The 24,009-nt window shown below is 38.1% G+C and overlaps 1 protein-coding gene across 1 annotated transcript; it reads left to right on the plus strand.

Annotated features, from left to right (window-relative positions):
- The first annotated feature begins 57 nt into the window (after window positions 1–57).
- Window positions 58–23,830, plus strand: LOC104456008 (small subunit processome component 20 homolog). The gene is made up of 31 exons (XM_010070696.3): window positions 58–245; window positions 684–806; window positions 2,035–2,192; window positions 3,017–3,061; window positions 6,212–6,290; window positions 6,376–6,449; window positions 6,709–6,815; window positions 8,002–8,184; window positions 8,691–8,894; window positions 8,979–9,195; window positions 9,283–9,357; window positions 9,455–9,792; window positions 9,953–10,145; window positions 10,266–10,512; window positions 10,592–10,931; window positions 11,163–11,343; window positions 11,452–11,592; window positions 11,701–11,962; window positions 12,123–12,545; window positions 13,412–13,875; window positions 15,240–15,376; window positions 15,457–15,638; window positions 15,729–16,121; window positions 16,438–16,563; window positions 16,831–16,896; window positions 16,977–18,796; window positions 18,874–19,153; window positions 19,745–19,978; window positions 21,113–21,634; window positions 22,172–22,304; window positions 22,893–23,830. Exons 1-31 carry the CDS (start codon window positions 177–179, stop codon window positions 23,147–23,149), a joined length of 8,073 nt encoding a protein of 2,690 aa, XP_010068998.2. The 5' UTR covers window positions 58–176; the 3' UTR covers window positions 23,150–23,830.
- Window positions 23,831–24,009: the final 179 nt, after the last annotated feature.

Below are 24,009 nucleotides of genomic sequence, written 5' to 3' on the forward strand. Positions count from 1 at the left end.
ACCCTCTCACTTTCCTCTTAAACCCTCAAGACCCGAACGTACATATTTCCACCCGACGAAACTCCGCGAGAGCTCCACCGAGCAGCAGTCTCTCTCTCTCTCTCTCCTCTCTCTTCTCCTCGCGATCGGCGCGGCTTCGCCGGCGCGGCTCTCCGGCGCGGCTCTCCGGTCCGGCGATGGCGACTCCGTCCGACGCTCAGGCCGTCAAGTCTCTCAACACGGCGCCCGGCCGCCGGCGCTTCGTCGTAAGTCCTCTCTCGGACGCCCTCGGTTCCTCTCCCGGAAGCTCGTGCTTCCAGCGCCGGGAGCTTCGGCGGGATTTCTCTCGGTCGCTTGTCGTTGCTCGTCTCGGTTTCGGGAAGTCCGCTCGGATTGATAGTTTTGAGCCGATGAGCGCACCGCGAGTCTTGTCCTCCTCCACATGCACTGGTGCACCGCTTCGTCCCATAATTTGGCCTCTAGAGTAGAATTGGTTGTGCCATCCGTGGTTGTTAGAAGATTTGAATAATAAACTGCGTCTTCGTCGAAAAGATTAAATTTTTAGAATAGTTGGTTGTGTTCCCACAAAATTTCACGGTGGTCGCAGGGCTTTGATAATTGTGTCTTGAGTTTGTCTTTTGGTTTCTCCGGCTGTGTGTTAGTCGGTGGATGTTGATTAATCCGCGGTGTTTTCTTGTGGATAGTTCAAAACGTTTTCCCAGAGGTTGGAGGAAATTGAGATCGATGTCTACAAGAGCCTCGACAGAATTAAGTCCGAGCCTTCTGAGGGATCGTCTTTTTTCAGGGATTGCCTCGTAGAATGGAGGGTATGCAACTTTCACGTTCTTTCCTTTTTTTTTTGTATAATATTTTGGGTGTCTCCCTATGGTTGTGAATTCATTACTGAAATTATCAGCAACCGATGTGCAGAAGTATGGAACGGTTGCAAAACAGCAATTATTTTTGGGGTCTTGATATTTTCCTTCGGTCTTAGGAGATCTCTTTATGTCCTCTGAGGTTCATGAGTGAAAGTATGAGATGGTTGCTTACATTGCTTTGGGTGGAGTTTCCACTCATACTGATTTCTTGCATGTGGAATATCTAGTCGTTTCTGCTATGTGTATGCATTTAATAAGATAGGTTGAGATAGCTCGCTTTGCATAAAGCATTGCACCAAAGCGGTTTTTCTAGCCACCAAAGAATAGTAATTGTTAGAGGGGTCATGATAGTTTTCTCCTTTTGCAAGGAAACAGATGATGTCGAATTACTCGAGGGCCAATGCTTATTATCTTCTTTTATGAGGATTTGGTTACAATGTCCTTCTTCTCTCTCTCTCTCTCTCTCTCTCTCTCTCGTGTTCGCAGATGCACACTGTAATCAACGGTTTGATGTCTTCAAGTATTAGTGCTAGGGAGTGGAACGGAGGTCCACAAGTCAAATGGGGGAAGTGAGTATAAGGGTCAGAGTAAAATGTAATATGTTACTGTTTCTTAATCTAGGTCTTGAGTCGGAGATTAGATCTTATAAAAGTTCATGTTATGTAGAGGGATGTGGAGATTGGAGCCTTGTTGCCATTTTTCTTAAATTAAATTCCATCACTTTGGTTGGTCACGTTGGTTTCTTCCAAAATGGTGTCAATCATGTAAACCCTTTTGCTTTGGAAGTACTTTAGCTGGCAGATATTGAACTTTTTCTACTCCATAATTTACTTTCACTAAATTGATGGCTCACTGGCTGGTTTGATTTTAGTTCCAGTTGACAGTGGCTACGCGTTTGTGTAACCACTTTACCTTCTAGGTTTGGGCTTGAAATTTTTGGTGGAAGAGGGCTCTCCTGAAATTTTATCTATAGGTTTAACTGCTATTTCTTTCATTCACTCCTTCCCATCAGAGAAAGAAATTGCTGTCCTGAATGGTGAACTTCTGATGATTATGAGATGATTTCTGCTGAATTGAGTCGATGTGGTATTAATGCTTCAAAATTTATTGGGCTGATCATTGGTTGCAATTCTTTTCTCCCTTCTGATTGGACGTGGTTCTTGATTTTACATTTCAGGAATTAAACACCACGGAGGATTTTATCTCTTATTACGAGGAGATTATGCCTTTAGTACAGACATTGCCCTTGGTTTTATTGCACAAGGAAGTGATAATCTCAAAGCTTTTATCTAGACTACAGATGAAGGCGAGATTATCACTTGAGCCAATTATCCGGTATGTTAAAGTTTATTGCCATGAATTTCTTTTTGTTTTGTTGGTGTTAAGTTTTATGTTGGTCCACTCATAATTCTAGGTGTTTTGCTTAAGTTTATTCCCTTGCTTCTGATTTTATTGGGGATGCTGTGCTGGCCTGTAAGCTGGAAAGAGCAGCTGATTTATGTCCTCGCTGATGTTAATAATCCTTGAGTGGCCATGTTCTTCACTTGCAATGAAAATTTTTTGGGATAAGTCAGCGAGTATTGGCTCATATCACTGTGCAGAGTTTGGGTTGTCGTGAATAACTGGTTTTTTTTGGCAGAAGCGAGAGTTATTAGCATGTGTACTAGGCATATACACTAACATCCAGCAATGGACATGCCAAAAGGTGATAAAAGAGAAATAGGGGCTTGGATTCTTAACTTCCTCTTTCTATACTTGCCTAGCCAGGAAAAAGGAAGGAAGAGATAGGAAGAGAATAGACATGCTTTCCTAATTAGAGCACCCCAGTGAATTGCACTTTTACAGTATCAATTTTTATCCTTTAAGGTTAACATCATTCTAGAGCGTCTTAGAGGAATTGTCCGTAACTCTTGCTGTTCTTTTATATTATTTCTTGGGTTGTTGTGGAAAGAATGAACAATTTAACATTTTAATTTGTCTCACTGAATGTACAACTTATACTAGCCATACACTAAATGAATACTCTTTAGTTTTGTTTTATAGGGACATTAGCATTTATTTGCATTCTAATTATTATCTATTTTTTGGTTTCGAATGTGGTTCATTTTCCATCATTTGAAGTTGACAAATATTTTGTTTTACCCTGGTGTGAAATACAGGTTGATTTCAGCTTTATCTAGAGATTTGCTGGAGGATTTTTTCCCGTGAGTTCATGCTTTATCATAAATTCTTTATTTGGCTTTAAGTCTTGCACAACTTGGCGTGTATTTCATCTCTTGAAGAAACATAACCTTGTAGAGCAAATTTGATATAATGAAGGCATCTAGGTTTGCCAATTCAGGCACCACAAGATAGACCATTTAATAATTTGGTTTCACGTGAGCAATGAGTTCTCTCTTTTTCTGTATTTTTCTTTCAGGAGTGCAAGAGCTAGATGTCCGCCATAAAAGATATCGATGCAATTGACTTTTATTTGTCCAGTTTTTTTTTCCTTAGATCGATAAAAGTATACTCAATTGTGGTCAATGGAAACTCTGTTGTTATAAAATGCTCTTTACAGTTATCACTTGCCAATGTTCTTAATAGTAGGAAGATGCATTTGGGACTTGAGACACTGATGGTTTCCTTCATGACTTCATGAAAGGCTTAAACTTAAGTCTTTACATAACTTGTAGATAGGTGCAACTTAATCGATCAATTTTAAAATGTCATTTAATCGCTCATGTTAATGATGACCTGCTTAGTCTTTTCCAATTCATGATGGAAATAGTAAATAATTGATATAGAATACTTCTTGAAAGTAAGTACTGTAAGTTCCTAATTTCATATCAATACATACTTGATAACTACCTACAACTTGTATATTTCAGATGCCAACAAAAAAGATGATGCTCACAAAAAGACGTTACATTTTCTCAACTATTGTCTTTAAGACTTAAAATCCATCTCTTAAATTTCCAATTTTTAATTATCAGTCTTGTCAAACAGTGCAAGTTATTATTCTGCAAGCAAGAGGCACAGTGTGAGCCATGCTTACTTGTTGCATGGTGCCAATGCTTTAGTTTCTTACTGGGATGTTTCCTGAACCATGTAAACCATTTGTAATACGAGTAAATACAAAGCAAAGCAGATTGCTTATTTAGGATTTAGTTACTGGGGCACAGAAGTTCAAAGAAGAAGGTGAAAAAATTTCTGATCTTTTCAGAATTTAGAAAGAAAAATTTAAGTTGTTTAATTCCCACTGATCAGTTGGGTTTTTTAAAATATGGAGGAGAACTATAGGTGAATACTAATGGATGGTATTTTCAGTGACAATATGTAGGGGAAGGTGAGTAGATGTTTTACCATCGTGTAGATTTTTTTTAACAGGTGGATACGTGCTTTTCTACCCTTATGTCATGGAAGCAGTTCATCTTGTGAAGCAATGTGAAAAGTAACTGAAAACTCATGCTTCAATGTTCATAAGGATCACCAGAGACACTGTCTTCTTTCTCACATTCTTCCCATTCTCTTGTTTCCTTTCCAATATTAGGTGATTAAATATCCTCTTCCCTTCCATTATAGTAAAAATAAATAGTATTTAGGTCTTGTGTATGCTTCTGGAAAGAAAATCATCCTAAAACTTTTGGGGAAAATTTGTGTTGATGATATAATTGGTTTCAGAAACCAAAGATAATATTTAGAAAGCTGAAGCACCTTTATTATATTAATGGGTTAAGAAGACAAGTTATACACAAGGTGTAAAAAATCTTTCCAGTTTTAAGTTTGAACATTAGGAAATAATTTTTATTCAGGTTTGAAGGTAAGGGTCTTTTAGAATTACTCTCCATATGAGGTTCTTGAAGTTCACTTCAAGTGTGAGAGGTGAGGATTTTCATTGTTTCAGTCACACCGGTGTCTGTAGTTGGCATTAACAGAAAGCATATGTTCGAGGACGGGTACTTTCTCCAGTAAAACTGCAATCTTGAAACCCTTTAAAGAGATGAAATATTTAAATCCTTTCAGAATTCATATTTGCCACCTATACTGTAAGCAATGATTCCAAAATGCATAAATAATTCACGTGACTACTATGGAAAGTCTTTTAACAAGTACTGAACGGTCAAATTTTGCTACAAACTGCATAGAATTTAAATTTTTTGTTTCTATTTTCAATTGCGCTTGGTGGGAACACGAATATATTCTTCATGGCGATATTAAAGGCTGTCAGCTATTACCAATGAAGAGCCTTGGGTGCAGATATTCCCTAAGACATAGAGATAGATAGGTCACGGTATGGGAGCAAGAATATATTCTTCATAGCAATATTAAAGGCTGTCAGCTATTACCAATGAAGAGCCTCGCCTGCAGATATACCCTAAGACAGAGATAGATAGGTCACAGTATGATTAATTTTTTACTATTTTTTTTTTCCTGTGTCATTTGTATGTTCTGAGTGAACATTTTTTTTTTTTTTGGTAAAATGTTCTGAGTGAACATTTATAACACTCAATTCTGTTCTTTTTCATGAAGTCATAGTATTTGGCTGTGAAGCAGTCCACTTAATGCAGTTTAAATCTGCTATCGATTCTTGGGAGAGTTGAGCTTTTTGATCTAAGAATTGGTTCGAATTGCATGATATGACTGACTGTCCCATGCAACAGTTGTATCAGGAGTAATGACTTATTTTTGTCCCGGTCCAACATAAAAAAAATTTCTTATCCGTGACCCAACCTTTGCCAAATATAAAATGGAAAAGGAAGTTGGGTTTTCTTTTGCCTTTTGGAGGACAACTGAATGTGTTCTTTTCCTATACCTGCAGATAGCTGGCAGACTACAATTTATATGATCTTTACTTAGTACATTATATGCTATCCTAACATGATATACTATTCCTCAAGTGCTGTGATTTGGAATTCTCTGTCCCTTTTCTAGGCGATTCAGAACCCCAAAATCAACATTCCCAACCAACATTCCCAACATTCCCAAACTATAAATGATCTTCTTACTTTCGGGCGAAATTTGATCTGGGAATATATTTTAGCAAGAATTGACTAACTTTACTATATTTGGAGTTTTAAGTTATGGATATCGATGTGGATATTGCTCTAAAAATGACCAATTAATCAGATGATGTTCGAAAAAAAAAAAGCCTACTCTATTGTACTAAACTTCAGAACTAGGGCATGTTCCGAAATACCATTGCCATTTCCCGTATGAGAGCAATGGTGGTCTCCATCTACTGTTTTATCTACTTTGCCATCTATTGATGGCTAATAAAGAAGACTTTGTTATCTGAAAATCTTATGAAATCTCTAAAATCATGCGTTGGTAACTTGATTCTATGTATAATCAATTTGGTGTACTTCTGCCAGGTTTTTACCAAGGATTGTTGATTCTTTAGTTTCTCTTCTCGAAAATGGTGCTGATAAGGAAACTGAGATTATTGAACAGGTTTCATCCATTATTTTTATTTTTATTTTTTTGAGACAGTGCTTTTCATTTTGATTGGCCATATTAATGAGCTTTCTTTCTGCAGATCTTCTGCTCATGGTCATCAATGATGATGTATTTGCAAAAGTATCTAAGACGAGACATTGTATATGTGCTCAAGTAAGTATTGTTTCATGGACTGATCTTGTGATAGACATGTGTTGTTGACCTTCTGGATATGAGAGCTATGCTCTTTTTCTTTTAGTTTCTCCATGGGGAGAGATGCATATATCTATATCTTGGTGGGTAATTTGGTTTATATGTATTCTGATATCTTGTTTGGGGAATGACACGTGTGTAGACATGAAGAATTTGAGTCTGTTTGTGTGAATCATTCGTTCTGATTAAGATAATCATTTTAATTATCTCTTTCTTGAAGGATTACGACCAAATTAAGATATTATGTTAAAGAATATGTCCAAGACTTCATGGCAGAAGCAATGTCATTCTTGCTACGGAATGCACCTGTTGAAGAGCTTATAAAAGGTATGAAAATGGGTTTGCATCCAAACAGTTATTGTTTCATTGACATTTGACATGAAAATTTCGTGCCATTTGGCTGTAAGAGTCGACTATATGTTAGCATAGATGATGCTAAATGTCTGCTTTTGTGCAATAACTAGCTGCATAGTTGCATGGCCACAATACCCTGAAAAGATAAGCATTCTAACACTTTCTCTTCCCTCATAATATTCTTCAACTTGATCAGAAAAAAAAAAGAGTTCACATAACGAGTTTGCCTCTGCTTGAACATGTAACGTCTACAGCAGAATAGTCAATGCAACAGGACTTTTTTATCATCAAAGTAATGCTAAAAGGGAAAACTCATTCAATTCTGAAGTATTGATTTGATGGGAAGAAAAAGCTGCCATTTGGTCAGTTCCATTTGAGGAGCCTAATTGATCATGTTTGCTTGAGTAATGACTTGATATTTTAATGGCTGATATCTCAATTAAGAAGCATTGTGACAAAGTACCTGAATGTTCTAACCATTTCCTTCCTGTCAAATCGTATTAAAGGAACATATGAATGTCCTTTTTCTCTCTAATGGTTATAATGTGAAAAGACCCAATTTCGTATCTGATGTGCAGAGAGAGTAAAAGTTTTATTAGCAATACTATGTCACGTTGACTATCTATAATAACCGAATGGAATCCCTCTGTGTATGCGCGCGCGCGCGTATGGGTGTGTGTGGAAGGTCCTTGAACAAGAACAGTCCTCTTGTTTTGGTTTTATATTCTTTGAATGGCTTTGGCCTTTTTTTCTTATAATTTTTTTCTTTTATGAATTTTGAAATGAACCTGTCTCGATTTTCGCTGTTGCTGCTTTTGCGGAGATCTTCCATCACTCAAACTGTCTAGAAAGATTGCTTTGGGTGCTGATTGTGGCTAGATCTCCATCACAATATAAGATCCGTCATAATATAGGATATTTGCCTTAGTTTTACATGATTGTTGCTAGTTCTTTTATAGCGTGGATAGTTTGGGTCTAACTTTCTTCATTCCAAATATTAATTTTAATGACACGATCAATACCTCTTTTGACATTTTTTTTTTTTAATTGCAAAAATGTGGAGGAAATACATGGACCTTCCCATGTTTAATTCATTTCGTAACTTCAACAATAAGTCCACATGTAGGTTTTGTTCTTACTAGTCGTGTTATTGGACCAGGTGTAAGAAAGCTCATGTTTGACGTTGTGAAGAAACAATCAGTTGAGAGAAAAGCTGGTGTTAGTGCACTATTGTATTATACTATGAGAGGAACATCACTGAAGTTCCATTCAAAGGCAGAGCGTGTACTGCAGATATTGCTGGATAATTCAATTTTCAGGATTGGTGATAAATTCACCGAAGGCAAGTCTTTCCCCCTTGAATAGTTGACTTAGAGTTAATATACCAAAACATTTTTTTTTCATTGAATACCAAAACATTTTTGTTCACTCATTGATTTTTTTTTGCAATTTTGTTGGTTTTCTTATTACTGTATATCTCAAGCAAGCGTAAACATTCTAACTATACTGGCAACCTAACACCGGACTTTGCAGGAAGTTAATTATCATTTTTTATCTGATAACTTCACCTGAAAATTTTTCTTTGTTCCTGTACAAAAATTGGCATTATTGGCAGTAGTTTGTAGTGTCTCTTTATTTTGGCTTTTTTAATTATTTTTTGTTTAGATCTCCATCTTTATTTATTCTTTTTGGAGCTTTCTTGCGTTTCTGATAAAAGAAGATTGTGCTCTTCTAGGACTGTAAATATGTGACTGGATTTTCCATTAAACTTGAAGGTTTTTGGTCTTGACACTCTCTCTCTCTCCCCCTCTCTCCCTCTCTCCTCAACCTCACACCACCCAAAAACAGGTGCAGACACTATTGTTGAGGTCATTGATGCTGCCTTCCAAAGGTTGTGTGAAGCACTGGAGTCCAAGGAGTTGACTTTGTTGTGGAATTGCTTGTATCAGGAGACCATTGATGCTATAAATAGCAAAAACTCTTCCTACCTTGGCAGACTCTTGACTTTATTAATCTCGAACGTCCAGTTTGACGAAGGACGCAAAGTTTTAGGTAGTTTTACCATTCACATTATGATACCATTCTAATTGAAGTTACCAAGATACATATTTCTTGATTTTGCTCAACATCTTGCAGATTATGGGCCGCTTCTTGAACTTGTGACAATGCTTGTGCAAAAGCTTTTTGTCTCTCATGGTTCCACAGTGGCTGAGGATGGTCTTGTCGAGGTTCTTGATAAGGTTCTGAAGTTAATGCTATGTATTGTCGATGGGCTACATCGTGCTAATAACTCGTCTGCTCTCCAACACTGCTGTCTGCAATGGACTCCTCTATTTGAGTTGCAAAACTTGAGGTAATTTGTTTAACGAAATACTTTTATGTTCTCCTGTGAATTTTTTCAACTTTCCCTTTAATATTTTCATGCCATCTTTGCTTTCAGTTTGTTGGAATTTATTGGAGAAATGCTACTGAAGGATTCTTCCATAGTGTGTGCATTCCGTGCCATCATTTTGAGGTAATATATACTTTTGCACCTTCTTCATCCTTTGTGATTGCATAGATTACTGTTCGTTACCTCTACCCCAATTTCAACTTTGCTGGTGGGATTACAGGACATTGGATAATTTAATTGAAAATTCCCTGGAACAAGTGATCTGTCTTTGTCTCTGCTTATCTGAGAAAATGCAAGTAGCGGTTGACATCCATGGGGTGTTATTTGGAGGACATTCAAGGATTCAGCAATTTGTGCAGCAAACTGTTACCAACTGGGTATCTCTGATAAAGGGTTTTAGAAATGGAGATCGCTTGTCTGCTCAACTTGATGAGGCTGAACTGGCTTTGCTGTGGGGAGTCATATGCTGCTATCCCTATGCCTTTGACACTCCCCACTGTCTGGCCTTGTTAATGGACCTGATTGATGAAATTGATCAACTTATACTGGCCCAAGATGGTATGATTTTATTTATTTTTTAATCTTGGCATATATTTCAATTTTTTGCTCTTAAATGCATTACAATGGATGGCGAGCTACTTATTTACAAGCAATGGTACGTGAATATACTTCATTTTCATTTGATAAGCGTGTATTAATCATCCTTTTATATGTTCAGATAAAATCCTAGGTTTTGCTAGGCACACCTGGCAAAGCCTGATTGGTACTGCTATAAGTTCCCACCACAGACTGTGTTGCAATACGAAAGCTGGGTTTGAAGATGCAAATAAGGTTGTGCAACTTGCGAAAAAACACAAAGCATCTCCTCAAGTGTTGGTGGCTGTTGCTGATTATCTCGATAGTGTGCATGGGTAAGTTGAACAGTGTTGCTGCTTAGAATGCTCTTTGGTCATTCTTTTTTCCTTTCTCTTTTGCCTTTCTTCAAAATATGTTCTTTCCCATTTAATCAAATTTTTGCATACTTCCAACAGGTCTAAATTGCAAGAAGCTTATGACACATACCATCAGGAGTTCGAGGCAAACAAGTTTGTGGATGCAGTTGATTGTTTTGCAGAAAATTTATGTCACTTTGACAAGAGGATTCGTGTCTCAACTTTACGAATACTGTCGCATTATCAGCCTCTCAGTTGTGATATCTATGCTTCAGATCGACCTGTAGGGCAGAAAATGAGTGATGAAATTTGCCAGACTTCCCATGGCATTGGTCTGGGTGGTAATGTATGTATTTTATTTTCCATCTAGCTAGTTGACTTATCCTTAACATCAGAGCTGTGTTCTCATGTTTCATTAATTTCAGGTGCTTGAGCTCCTCCTTTCTATTGAGACGATTCCTCTTTCAGTTTCTACCAGCAGGAAAGTGATCCTACTGATCTCTAAAATACAGATGGATTTATCTGCAGGAAGGATTGGTGAAAGCTATTTACCCTTGCTTTTATATGGGATAATAGGCATCTTTTATAATAGATTTAGTTATCTGTGGGCTCCAGCATTGGAGTGCCTTGCTTTTTTAATTAGCAAACATGCTGGAACTATATGGGACATATTTATAAGGTATCTCAGAGACTGCCAATTGGTTTTCAAAGCTTCCTGTGATCATGTTAATGAAGTAACTGCTGATTTGCCTGACAAGTCAAATGGTAAGTGATGCTCCAGCTTTACAGTATCTGGTAGTAATACCTTGTGTGTTGTCTCTATTACTTTTGGTGTAGTTATCTATTTCAGATTATTTTTGGTGTCACTTCAATTTTTAAATGATCTGTGGTGATAGAGTAGAAATCCTAGTGCATTTAAGCTTTTGATAGAAATTGAATTACTTTCTTATTGGCTTATGTAAGAAGTCCTTCAATTTCAAGGTTTTGAAATTTCAGGCTTGGTGAAGCGCTTTCATTTGTTTACAAGTCCAGTGGTGGATAGGACACCTATTGAGTCGGTATTTTCTCTGTTGATCCAATCTCTGCAAAAAGTTCCAACTATTGCTGAAGCTCGATCTCGGCAACTTGTTCCTCTTTTCTTGAACTTTTTGGGCTACAGTGATCATGAGCATTCAAGGTAGTCAATTTGGTTGCTAAGCTTTCTTAAAGCTGTTCTTTCATCTAAACCTGTGGATGATTCTTTCACTCTGTTGTGACTGAATGCCATGTTCCTGTGAGATTGCAGTGTTGGTTCATTCGACTCACATGCTTGTAAAGGAAAACAATGGAAGGGCATCCTCAAAGAATGGCTGAACCTGCTAAAATTGATGCGCAATCCTAAATCCTTCTACTGGAGTCAGTTTCTCAAAGAAGTTTTGCAAAACAGGTACTTGAGCTTGTCAGATTGTGCCTGTTTTTCTGGAATGTTTTTGAGTATGCTTGTGCAAACATCTACAAGCTTGATTACTAATTCAATTTCCTGTTGTTTTGACAGGCTTCTGGATGACAATGACCCTGAAATACAGATGAAGGTTCTGGAGTGCCTCCTGACATGGAAGGATGCGTTCTTACTGCCTTATGAGCAGAATCTCAGGAACTTGATTGATTCAAAAAGCTTACGGGAAGAATTAACTACCTGGAGTTTATCCTTGGATTCTAATCTGATTGAATATAGTCACAGAGCTTATATTGTTCCTTTAGTCATCCGGATTTTGGTCCCCAAAGTGAGAAACTTAAAGACACTAGCCTCACGAAAGGTATCTATCTCATCAACCAGCACATAATTACTTGGTTTCAATAATTTCCATAATTATTTTTCAAGTAAAGTATGGCAGAATTCGTGTACTGAATTTTTTCCCTTGCTTATTCTGACTCATTCAGCCGTTAGATAATTTACACCTTTTTGCTTAATGTCAGCACAAGAGTGTGTATCATCGGAAGGCAGTTCTTGGTTTCATTGCTCAGTTAGATGTCAATGAGCTTCCGCTTTTCTTTGCACTGCTGGTAAAGCCATTTCAAGTTATTACAATGGGAAGTGATGGCATGCAGAATTGGTTTGTGTATTCTGGAAGCAGTTCAATGGACGACTTTCTGGCATTTAACTTTTTGAAGTATTTCACTACGGATAATATAGCAGCCCTATCTTGGAAGAAGAGATCTGGTTACTTGCATGTAATTGAGGATATTCTGATGACCTTTGATGAACATCATATTAACCCATTCCTTCAACTGTTAATGGGTTCTGTCATGCGATTTTTGGCTTTCTGTACGTGTCAATTGGACAGGGGAAAGAGCAACCAGGCTTCGAATGAGGACACTGGAGCAGGGGATAATCTTTTGGTAATTTCTCTATCATATGTGAAAATGTTGAATTTACTGTTCCAGATTTATCATTTATTTACTTTATTGATAATATTTCCTTTTATATGGAGATCAATATAGTATAAATACAAAAAGTCAAATTGTTAGATCAGCGCTCTGCAGTAGATGCACGTGTCAATGGGGGTGAAAGTTAAATGGAAACATAAATTTTGTATCTATCTTAAGTTTTTGTCTTTAGTAATTCTTCTTGTCGAATCCCTGATACAGGCAGATGACTAACTTGCATTCATAGCAAGAAGCTGTGATAAAGCTTCCTCACTTATATAATTCGTGAGAGATCTCATCATTAATTCTGCCATGCCCCCAAAATCAGCATAAAATCTCGAAGTCCCCCTATTCCTAATGTTATCTTAGTTGATGCCTAAACTTACTAAGAGTCTGTCAAATTGCCTGAAAATCAATCCACCATGAGCAAGCTTCTGTGCCATCAATGCATGTGCAGCTCCCATGATTCTTTGGTGCTGACAAGGAGGCTCTCTCTGTCAAAAATTGGCTACCACAGCTCTCATGCAACTAATGGAAGCTGAGATTTCTTTTCCTGCAAATGTCGTCCTTGTTGGCGGCAAAGAATCACGTGAGAGACACCAGTACTGATCTAAATTACTCATAGGGCAGATCAGTTCTGCCACTAACTGCTACATTTGCAAATCTAAGGGTTAATGGTCTCAAAATTGGGTGCTGGTGGAATTATGTTATTGTTCTATTAGTGGCATTTTGGGATCAAGGGGGAGATTTTTACTGTTCTCTCTTTTATTCAATTATGTGTCTTTCCTTTTCTTCTTCTTTGTCTTTCTCACTTTCTAAGCTCGAACTCTATTTTGAAGGTGGGTGTGGAAAGTAAGCAGCTCAAGGATCTGAGGTCTCTATGCCTGAAAATTGTTTCCTCTGTTTTGATTAAGTATGAAGAACATGAGTTCGATGGCGAATTGTGGGACCTTTTCTTCCATTCGGTGAAACCATTAATTGAAGGCTTCAAACAAGAGGGTTCAAGCAGCGAGAAGCCAAGCTCACTGTTCTCTTGCTTTCTTTCTATGAGCAGAAGCCACAAACTTGTATCCCTGTTGTGTAGGGAACAAAGCCTGGTCCCAGATATGTTTTCAATGCTGTCTATTACAACTGCATCTGAAGCAATTTTATCAGGCGTTTTAAAGTTTATAGAGAACCTTCTCAATCTTGACAGTGACTTGGGGGAAGAGGACAGTTGTGTTAGAGAAGTTCTACTTCCTAACGTTGAGGAACTTACCTGTAGTCTGCATTCTCTTTTTCTCGGTGATTCTCCTATAAAGAGGTAAAACCATACTTTGCGCATTAGTAGATTATGCCACTTACGTCTCTTAGTAGAGCTATATCTTAATAGTTATGCTGAGCTTATCTCGATTAATTGGGGCCGTATCAAAGTTTTTCTTCTTGAATCTTGTTTAGTTTCTGGCCAATTGATAAATTTGGTTTAGTTTGTCATCAGATCTCTTTCTGATAATTTTGACTCTTAGTCTAATACTTTGAAAGCATGTTTATCTTTTCAATGTTGTGTTGGATGTTGGTTCACTGACGTATTTTGGTAATTGCACACTTTTGTAAAGTGGACTTGGACAATGTTCTGCTTCTTCCTATAAATTTTTTACCATCCCAAAGAGAAAAATGAAGCTGCAGAAGAAAAGAAATAGTGTGCATTCATGCCCATACATGCCTTGCTTATTCATCTTTGCATTTCATAATTGGTCTGAGTGGCATAAGTGTCAAGTAAATATTTTAGATGTGATCCAGAAGGATGGAACTCTTGAAGCAATGGAGTCGACAGCTTCAAGCTGAGAAATTGTGCTTTCAAATGTGTGGCTGACTGTACTGTTGTCTTGTTAGGAATTGCTTTTATTTTCTTTTTCACTTTTGAGTGCTTATGTGGTACTTTACAACAACGAATTAATTTGAAACATTAAGATACTGTAAGTTTTGGTTGCATGCTGCATGCTGTGCTGTTGTACCTCTATGGCCATCTCTGTTGACTGTCTTGAGCTCTACTGAATGATGTCCAATGGATTTTTTTTTTTTTTTTTAAATAGTTGATGGTTCAAGTGATGCAAGTAATTATATTTAGGAAAGCATTTTTCAAATCATTCATTTTCCACAAAACAAATGGAGCCCAAGTCTGAGGTGCGAAAGACTTGTATAATATCATTTTATCCAAAAGAATGCGCTTCTCCTTCTTAGCAGTTCATTCATTAAGTAGTAGTATGAAGTGTTTACATTGTAAATCAATCATTTTCAGCTGTAATTTGTTGTAACAATCATGTTTCCTTACAATGATGAACAAATTAAGAAGGAAACAAAAAATCCTTGATTGACTTGGTTATGAATGGAGGTGGATGATCTAATTCCAGTAGAAAGCCAGTTTGAAGAGGAAGTTGAAAATTTGGGAATAGTGGCATAAGCTAATCAATTTTGTTTTTATAAGAAGGTATGCTGTGTTCTGATTAATTGGACCTGCATTGTGGATCTATGGAATGATGCTACTGAAAATAGTAGGCTTTATTTTTGAAACTATGTAATGGAAAGATGTCCACTCTTTATTCTAAATTCCTCCTCTTAATTTGGAAGGTAAAGTTACTCAAGATGCATGATATCTGAGAGATTAATGATTTTGATTTGTTGTGACAGGAAATTGATCAAACATCCTGGGGAGTCTCTGATTAAAGTATTTAAGTTGCTACCCAAGTATGTGAGCAATCAATCACTGGGAAGAAAGATTATGGATGTTTTACTTATGTTCTTGTCGAAGGGAGCTCAGAACCCTGGTAAGAAACTTCAATATTTACAGTGACTATAAATGTCATACACTTAGATTTACTATCTAACCAGTTACATTTTTTTTCAGATGTTTATCGAGAAATTCTGCATGTGATTCGAGACTTGTTACCTGTCTTGAGTGGCACATGCGATAAGGAGATTCTGGTTGCAGTTTCCCCTCTGCTTAGTTGGGTCGAGTTGGATATGCGAGTATCTATATGTAATCTTCTGGCTGCTCTTGCTGAAACTGACCATTCTATAGCTGTTGTGGTAGTATTTTCCCTTTTCTTGAACTTTCTTTTGTATTATTTCTAGGGGATTCTCATAGTTCTTAATGGCGATTACTTTCTTGGACTGCAGGGAAAACTTATAAATGAATTGAATGCAACCTCTTCCATGGAAATAGAAGGCCTTGACTATGACAGAATAACGAATGCATATGAAAAGATTAGCTTTGATCTGTTCTATTCTGTTGAAGTGGATCACGCATTAATCATTTTGTCTCAGTTTGTCTATGATATGTCCTCTGATGAATTAATCTTAAGGCACAGTGCATATCGGTCGTTGCATGCATTCATTGAATTTTCCACCAAGATCATTGACCGTGAAACAAAGGGGGTAGAAAAAACACCAGAAGGCATGGTGGTTCATGACAGTAGTTGCTGGACAAAATCCTCTGTTGAGCGCATTGTTGATAAGTTCCTCTTGAAGCATTTAGGAGGGGTGATGAGGAAGAAAGCATCAATTCGGAAGGTATTATATTTTATGTCAGTGGGTATAATCTCATGGTTTATGACGTTGCACTCGGAACTCTTTTAGTAATGCCTAGAAAGATTGCACATGCACATTTAAAAGAGACATAAATTGGCACTGAAAATGAGTTTCTTTGTGCCTTTCGGCTTGTAGGATGTGTCCTGAAGAATGATCTTCACAGATTTAGTTAAATTTTGTCATTTTCCTAAAGTGAAAGTTGAATTTTTCTCTTTTATTTTGACTTTGTCGATCGGTACTTAATGGTTAGGTGTCATTATTAGGCACCCTGCTTTAATTTTGCCTAACATGTTTCTAGGAATGGATGGATCTCCTACGAGCAATGGTCTTGAATCTCCCTGAATTGGCAAACCTGAATTCGTTCAACCCATTATGCAGTGAAGATGCTGAAGTAGATTTCTTTTTCAATATTGTTCATCTGCAGGTTGGTGTCAACTTTCTGTTGCCTTTAATTTAGAATGGACATTTGGTCTTGGCTTTGATGTGCTTGTCATCTGCACCTTTTTGACTTCTGACTCTATAGATAAAGCTTCCTTTTAATTTTAAATTATATAGCAAGTATAATTGTTTTTTCTTTTTGAAAACCAAAAGAATCATGAGAGCAATATTTGCTTCCTGCAAAACTATGTGGGGAGGATGTTCTTGGTTGATCTTGTGAGTACTTCTCATATATTTATTATTGTGATGACAGAAGCATAGAAGGGCAAGGGCTTTGTCACGCTTTAGGAGTATCATAAGTACCAGTAGCATGTCCGAGGTACTTCTGTCTTCATGTTGATTGTGATTTTGATATCTGATGTTCAGTATTTGAACGATGATTCTGCTGTCAACTTCCAGGACATCCTTAACAAGATTTTTGTGCCAATGTTTTTCAATATGCTGTTTGATGTTGAAGATGGAAAGATAGAGCAAATAAAAAATGCGTGCCTAGAGGCCCTTGCATCAGTTGCTGGTCATGTGGAATGGAGGTCCTATTATGCATTGCTCATTAGATGCTTCCGACAAATGACAACAAATCCTGAGAAGCAGAAGCTATTGTTGCGTTTAATCTGCTTTATTTTGGACCAGTTTCATTTCTCAGAAGTCAACTTTAGTCGAGAATCTATAGGCCCTTCCGAAACTGCTCCAGATACAGTCAAGTTGGATACTGCCTCAGTTACTTTGAGAAAATGTTCTTCAATTGAGGCCATGGAGATACAGGATTCCCTCCAGAAAAATGTGCTACCAAGGATACAGAAGCTTCTGAACTGTGACTCGGATAAGCTTAATGTTAATATTAATCTAGCAGCCCTCAAGCTGCTAAAGTTGCTTCCAGGTGACACGCTGGATTCACAGCTTCCTACTATCATTCATCACATCGTAAATCTCTTAAAGAGTCGTGCAGAAAGTACCCGTGATGAAGGCAGGTCTGCTTTAGCAGCTTGTTTGAAGGAACTTGGGCTAGAATACTTGCAATTCATACTCAATGTCCTGCGTGCTACACTGAAGCGAGGATATGAGCTGCATGTACTGGGTTACACATTGAACTTCATATTGTCAAAGTTTCTTGTGCATCCCAGTAGGATGAAGTTGGATTATTGTTTGGAAGATCTTTTATCAATAGTAAAGAGCGATATCCTTGGAGATGTTTCCGAAGAAAAAGAGGTGGAGAAGATAGCATCTAAAATGAAGGAAACTAGGAAACGAAAGTCATTTGATACGTTGAAATTGATTGCACAAAACATCACATTCAAAAGCCATGCTTTGAAACTTCTTTCTCCTGTTACTTCTCAGTTACAGAAGCATCTGACTCCAAAGCTGAAAGTGAAGTTGGAGAGCATGTTAAGTCATATTGCAACTGGGATTGAATCTAATCCGTCTGTTGATCAGACTGACCTGCTTATTTTTGTATATGGCCTCATTGAAGATGGAATAAACAAAGAAATGGGTCAGGGTGATAATTTGACAGTTCCTTCTGGAGAGAAATATCATAAGGATAACATGAGCGGGAACAGAGTTGCTACGAGTCAGCTGTTTCAGATTGACTCTCAGGGTTCACATATGATTACGGTGTTTGGTCTTGGATTGTTGCATGCTCGTCTCAAGAATTCAAAAATGGACAGAAATGATGTAAATCTGCTGTCCATGTTGGATCCTTTTGTTGTACTGTTATGCAGCTGCTTAAGTTCCAAATATGAAGATATCTTGTCTGCATCTTTAAGATGTTTGACTCCTCTGTTCAGATTGCCCTTGCCATCTTTTGAAACTCAGGCTGACAAAATTAAAGGAGCGCTGCTTGATATTGCCCAAAGTTCTGTGGATAGTAGCAGCCCTCTGATGCAGTCATGCCTCAAATTATTAACTGTGCTTCTCCGGATGACCAACATAACACTTTCTTCTGAAGAATTACAAACATTGATACAATTTCCCATATTTGTTGACCTCGAAAGGAATTCTTCTTTCCTTGCCCTTTCTCTACTGAAGGCAATCATCAGCCGCAAGTTAGTGGTACCTGAGATATATGATGTTGTAAAACAAGTTGGAGAATTGATGGTAACTAGTCAAGTGGATTCTATACGTAAGAAGTGCAGTCAGATTTTATTGCAATTTTTACTCGATTACCATCTATCTGAGAAGCGGTTGCAGCAGCATTTGGATTTTCTGCTTTCGAATCTGAGGTGAGTACTTGTTTGAATACAGAAGAAGGTTTCCTCTGATCGGTATTATATGAATTACTTTTTACATTTTAATGCAGGTATGAGCATTCAAGTGGAAGAGAAGCTGTGCTTGAAATGCTTCATGCCATTATTGTCAAGTTTCCTAAAAGCGTTCTGGATGAGCAGTCCCAATCACTATTCATCCATTTGGTGGTTTCTTTAGCAAATGATCAAGATAACAGAGTTCGCTCTATGACTGGTGCAGTGATAAAACTTTTAGTTGGGCGTATAAGCCCTCATCCACTTCATTCTATCCTTGAGTATAGTCTTTCTTGGTATTTGGGTGGGAAAAAGCAACTCTGGAGTGCTGCAGCACAGGTAGATAATCTGGAATCTTTCCATAGCTCTAATAATTCATGTCTTCTGTGCTAGTACCGGGTTTTTTGGGACTTAAATGGCTATCCATGTTTCTTTGTACTGTCCTTTGCTTCCTGCTCTCTCTCTCTCTCTCTCTCTCTCTCTCTGGGCATGTCAGTACATGCGTGGGTGAAAGAGTGATGGAAGCCATGGTGGTGTTACGTGGTTCAAGTGAGGAAAAATTTGTGCTTTGCGTATTGGAGAGAACTTTGGATTCTACATTACCATGTTTCCATAGAAAAGTCATAGACTTTTCAAATGAGAGCTTTTCTTTGTTGATGATACAGACAAGATGAAATCTAATGTGTTGCCAGTGAAGGCCTGTTCTTTTATGGAGTGATAATTGCTGCCAATCTTTTTTCAATTCACCATCTTATCTGTCAGTATATTTCAGTCTGGACTCTGTGTCATCCAGAACGCTGTCATCTTGGTTTGTTCTTTGTATTTTGAATTTACTTAATCCACCGTGTTCTTGGAGGCCAGCATAGGGGCTGATGTTATTTTTCTGTTTCTTAAAGCGATACATCCATACAATTGCTTTTATTTGTACAGGTCTTAGGGCTGCTGGTTGAAGTCATGAAGAAAGGCTTTCATAAATATATTTCTAGTATATTGCCTGTAGCTAGAAGCGTTTTGCAGTCTGCTGTCAGTTCAGTTGCAAGTGACCAACTGGATCTCCCTGATGAGGCAGCTATTCCTTTCTGGAAAGAAGCGTATTACTCTCTGGTTATGTTGGAGAAAATTTTACATCAATTTCAGCATTTAACTTTTGAAGCAGAATTTGAGGTATGTTCACTACTTTTGTCTATATTTGCCACATTTTGTTATTGTTTGTGACATGTCTTTGTCCAATGCTCTAATCATGAATGAGTTGCAGCTCAGTTTGATGTTTCCATTTTCCAGTTGAGTTTTTGGGGCTTTCCTAGTCACGATAGTTTTGTTTTTGATTTTTCTTTGAAAATAGGTTTGATTTGATTTGCCTATGATAATTTCTGCCTCCCATATGGACATTCTAATACCTCCGTAACTTATAAAAGACTATGTCATTCTGTTTGCTTCTCTTAAAGCGCATGTCTTGACGCTCTTTTACCATTCACCTTTCCTGCTCAGCACAATCTTTTCATGTAAAGAATTGCCAGTGCATTGGTATATGTTGGCATTTTTATTCTTGTGCTACAGTAAGACGGAAATGGTCAACTAAATGTGAGAAATGTGAGAAATGTGGTTCCAATTAGTCACATGAATTGCTTATTTATGACTTGAAATGTCCAAATTGTTGACAGTTCTGAAGCTTCACCATGCATCAGTTGTGTTTATATTGCATGCAAGTTGATGTTTGACGCATCCAGCTCTTATTTTAGACATCAATTCATCTTGATGGTAACTTTGTAACTTCAGGACTTTCTTCTGAATTAATATAATTAATTGAGTGGGGAAAAAAATTTCCTTTTAGAACAGTTCACAAATGGGAGCATGGTGGTGGTGGTGGTACTGGAATCCTCTGGCAGTGATGTTAATTGGGTGGTCTGAGTGTTACATTTGCTAAGAAATTATATCTGTAAACTGTTAATTTGATAGTTCCTTATGTTTATGTTGGATTTTTTTGGGTGACACTGTATTTTGTGCATTTAGCCTGGCTAAATTTTGTGAGTTGTGAAACCGAGTATTTCGAGGTCTTCTTTCTGGGTCATTTCTTTACTTTTTGTAGTTTCAGTTTGCGCATGGGCATGGTTTAGGATAGGGCAGAGTGACATTATAGGAACCATCTAGCCTGGTAAAAGGTACAGAACTTCTTGTTGGGTAGTTTTGTGGTCGTGTAATTCATGTTTTCTTGGCGTGTGTGCATGATTATTTTAATTTGTTATGGGGGAAGATGGGGTGGGGATGGTGCAGAGCATCTTATATATTGCAATCTTTCAGGATATATGGACAGCAGTGTCAGAGTTGCTGCTGCATCCACATATGTGGCTACGCAATATATCCAGTCGTCTTTTAGCATTTTACTTCGCAGCAATAACTGATGCATGCAGAGGAAACAATGAGAAGCAATTAGGAGACTTTCTTCTGATGAGAAAAAGCAGACTTTTTCTGATAGCTGTTTCCTTGTGCTGCCAAATGAAGACGCAACCTGCGGATGATGCAGCAGGACACCTCATGATAGAAAATATTGTTTTCTCCATGAGTTGTTTAAATTCTTTGATGGGACATGTTGAGCCTCTAGCTTGGAAAAGTTTTTGGCTTACTCTTGGACAGGATGAGAAGCTTTGCTTTCTCAAAGCGTTCCAATTGCTTGACCCAAGAAATGGAAAAGCCATCTTTGTCTCTCTAACATCTGGTCTAGAAGGCCATAATGATGGCCACTCTGGAGATGGTCGATATTTGCTCGTACGCAGTTTGCTTAAAAGGTTGCAGAAGATTGCCCTTCAGATGGAGCATGTTCAGGTACTTTTTTTGACAAATAATATGTGCAAAGGCACTTTACTAAGGCTTATCCTATGTGAGAACCTTTTTTGGAAAATGTTTCACGGTAACATGGGAGCTTTGCTATCCCTTACTTCATGGTGTTCTGCCTGGCCTCAAAGTCCCAGGAGATGCTGCTGGAAGAAGGCGCTTAAGTGCCAGAAACAGGGGCTGGGATTATTGTGGCACTTTCTTTCTGCTATAGTAATAGTAAGGAGGGAATGTCAAAGCCATGGAGAGATGAAATTTTGAAAGTGACTAATATTTCATTCTGGGGTTATATCCTTGTCATGGTAATTGTTGCTCCAGAGAGCTCTGGAGAGATTTCAATAGATGCAGTTTAATTGAAAGTGGCAATAAGTGATGGCATAAGAGATGGGAGAGCATGCTAAAACAAATTACTATTCGTTCAAATATTCTTCGGTCTCTTACCTTTGTGTCTTTTCCTGTATGATCTTAGTCCCTGTTATCTTTCTTAATGTTCCTGCTTTTTAATAACATTTTATGCGTTGCATGCAGTTAGAAATTGTCTTCGGTATATTCCAGAAGTTCTCATCACAAATTGGTGGTGAAGATGCAGTGCATTATGCATATCAGTTGCTACTACCGCTCTATAAAGTTTGTGAAGAATTGACGGGGAAAGTCATATCTGGTAATGATGTTGATTATATTATTGAGAAGTTAGGCATATTGATAAAAACAACTTGCAGAAATGGGAGTTGATTTTTTTTGGGTTAAACACCTGTGGACTACTAGATTGTTTGGTCTGCAGGTGAGAGCTTTTCCTTCCTAGTCCCAGGGGGACAAAAAGGTTTGTCTCGCATAAGGTTCAAGAGGATGAGCTTCGTGAAAAAGAGCAGAAGCAGAAACTTGAATTAAGCCATATAAAATCTTAAAGCTAGGATCTAATGAGGACCACCTTCTGTGCAAATATTAAATTAATCTTCACCTCAGTTTTTGTCATTCTTGTCAAGCCTGTGATGTAGATGTAAGTGGTCTGAGAACCAACACTATAGAGGTGACAAAAGAAGTTGATATTCGATATCCCAGCAAACCAGAGATTAAAGTTGCAAAATGGGATTTTGGTTGGGTACTAGTTCCTGAGTGGTTGTGAAGCCAAATTAAAATGGATTGAAAGAGGATATAAGTTCTCAAGTTTGTAATTTGTTTTTTGAGGTGTTATGCTACCTTCTGAAAAAATCTGATCTATTTTTTTTTTTAAATGGGACTTGTCTTGCAGAAAATTCGAAACAGTTAGCTCAAGAGGTTTCTGAGTCATTACGAAGCACTTTGGGCCTCCAGAATTTCGTACAAGTTTATGGCCAGATAAGGAAGGATCTTAAGCACAAGAGGGACAAAAGGAAACAGGATGAGAAGCTCATGGCTGTGATCAATCCAGTGCGTAATGCCAAAAGGAAACTGAGGATGTCCGCCAGGCATAGCGCCCACAAGAAAAGGAAAATAATGACCATGAAGATGGCGAGATGGATGCATTAGAAAACAGGAGTGTTATCATTCATGGACAGCGGATGCATCTTTGTGAACAATACGGGCTATCTCCGGCCTTCAGGGAGCGCCTCTGATATACAGTCTCCTTTTGGCTGTCAAATGCTGGAGGAGCAAAAAAATGGTCAGCACGATGCAATCTCATCCATCGCCCGCGAACCAGAGAGTTCCTTAAAAAGCAGTTCTTGAAGCACGACTTTGATGTCACCTCTGTTTGATAGATAACCCGGAACCTCCTCCCACCATCTGTGAAAAGGGAGATTCAGCACCTGCGGAGAAAGCGAGGCCGTGTGGTATTGTATTGAGGAGCTTTTTGCAGTAGGGCTGTGCTGCTGCGGTAAAGGTCGGGTGCTCAAGGACGGTGTGGTGGGGGCATCATGGAGAGGTCATTCTAACTCCATCCGTACCTTGATTTTTGTTCTTTTTTTTTTGGTAGAAAAGTCATTTATGCGAGCCGAAGCTGGCCCCTTGGTTGAGGTGAATGACGAGGTCCCTTCTCTCTGGACTAAATTACCGGAAATGGCAATGGTTAACAGTGTCTTAAGTTATGCATGGGGTCTAGAATTTTGTCGCGAGGAAAACATCCCTTTTGTGATGTACAGATACGGATATCGTCTTGTATTATTTCATTCTTTATACAGTGGCATTACGTGTTGATGCTGGTTGCATTTCCATGTGCCTGTTGCCTTATCTTTCGTCGATTATGGATTTTTGTTTCTGGGCGACATCTCCCTAAGTTGCCCGAGATATGAGAAAACACGGGGTCGAGGCATCGTTCCTTCTCGCTGGTAGAGGAAGTGAAGGCTTCTGTTGATGCTTATGATAAAGTGTGCAACAGTATTATCTTTAGA

The sequence above is a fragment of the Eucalyptus grandis genome, chromosome 8, assembly GCF_016545825.1.
Source record: "Eucalyptus grandis isolate ANBG69807.140 chromosome 8, ASM1654582v1, whole genome shotgun sequence".
NCBI classification, from domain to species: domain Eukaryota; kingdom Viridiplantae; phylum Streptophyta; class Magnoliopsida; order Myrtales; family Myrtaceae; genus Eucalyptus; species Eucalyptus grandis.

Coding starts and splice junctions, on each gene's coding strand:
- LOC104456008 (XM_010070696.3), top strand. CDS start 177: ATGGCGACTCCGTCCGACGCTCAGGCCGTCAAGTCTCTCAACACGGCG. Junction 8,185..8,690: donor TGGTGATAAATTCACCGAAG/GCAAGTCTTTCC, acceptor ACCCAAAAACAG/GTGCAGACACTATTGTTGAG. Junction 9,793..9,952: donor ACTTATACTGGCCCAAGATG/GTATGATTTTAT, acceptor TTATATGTTCAG/ATAAAATCCTAGGTTTTGCT.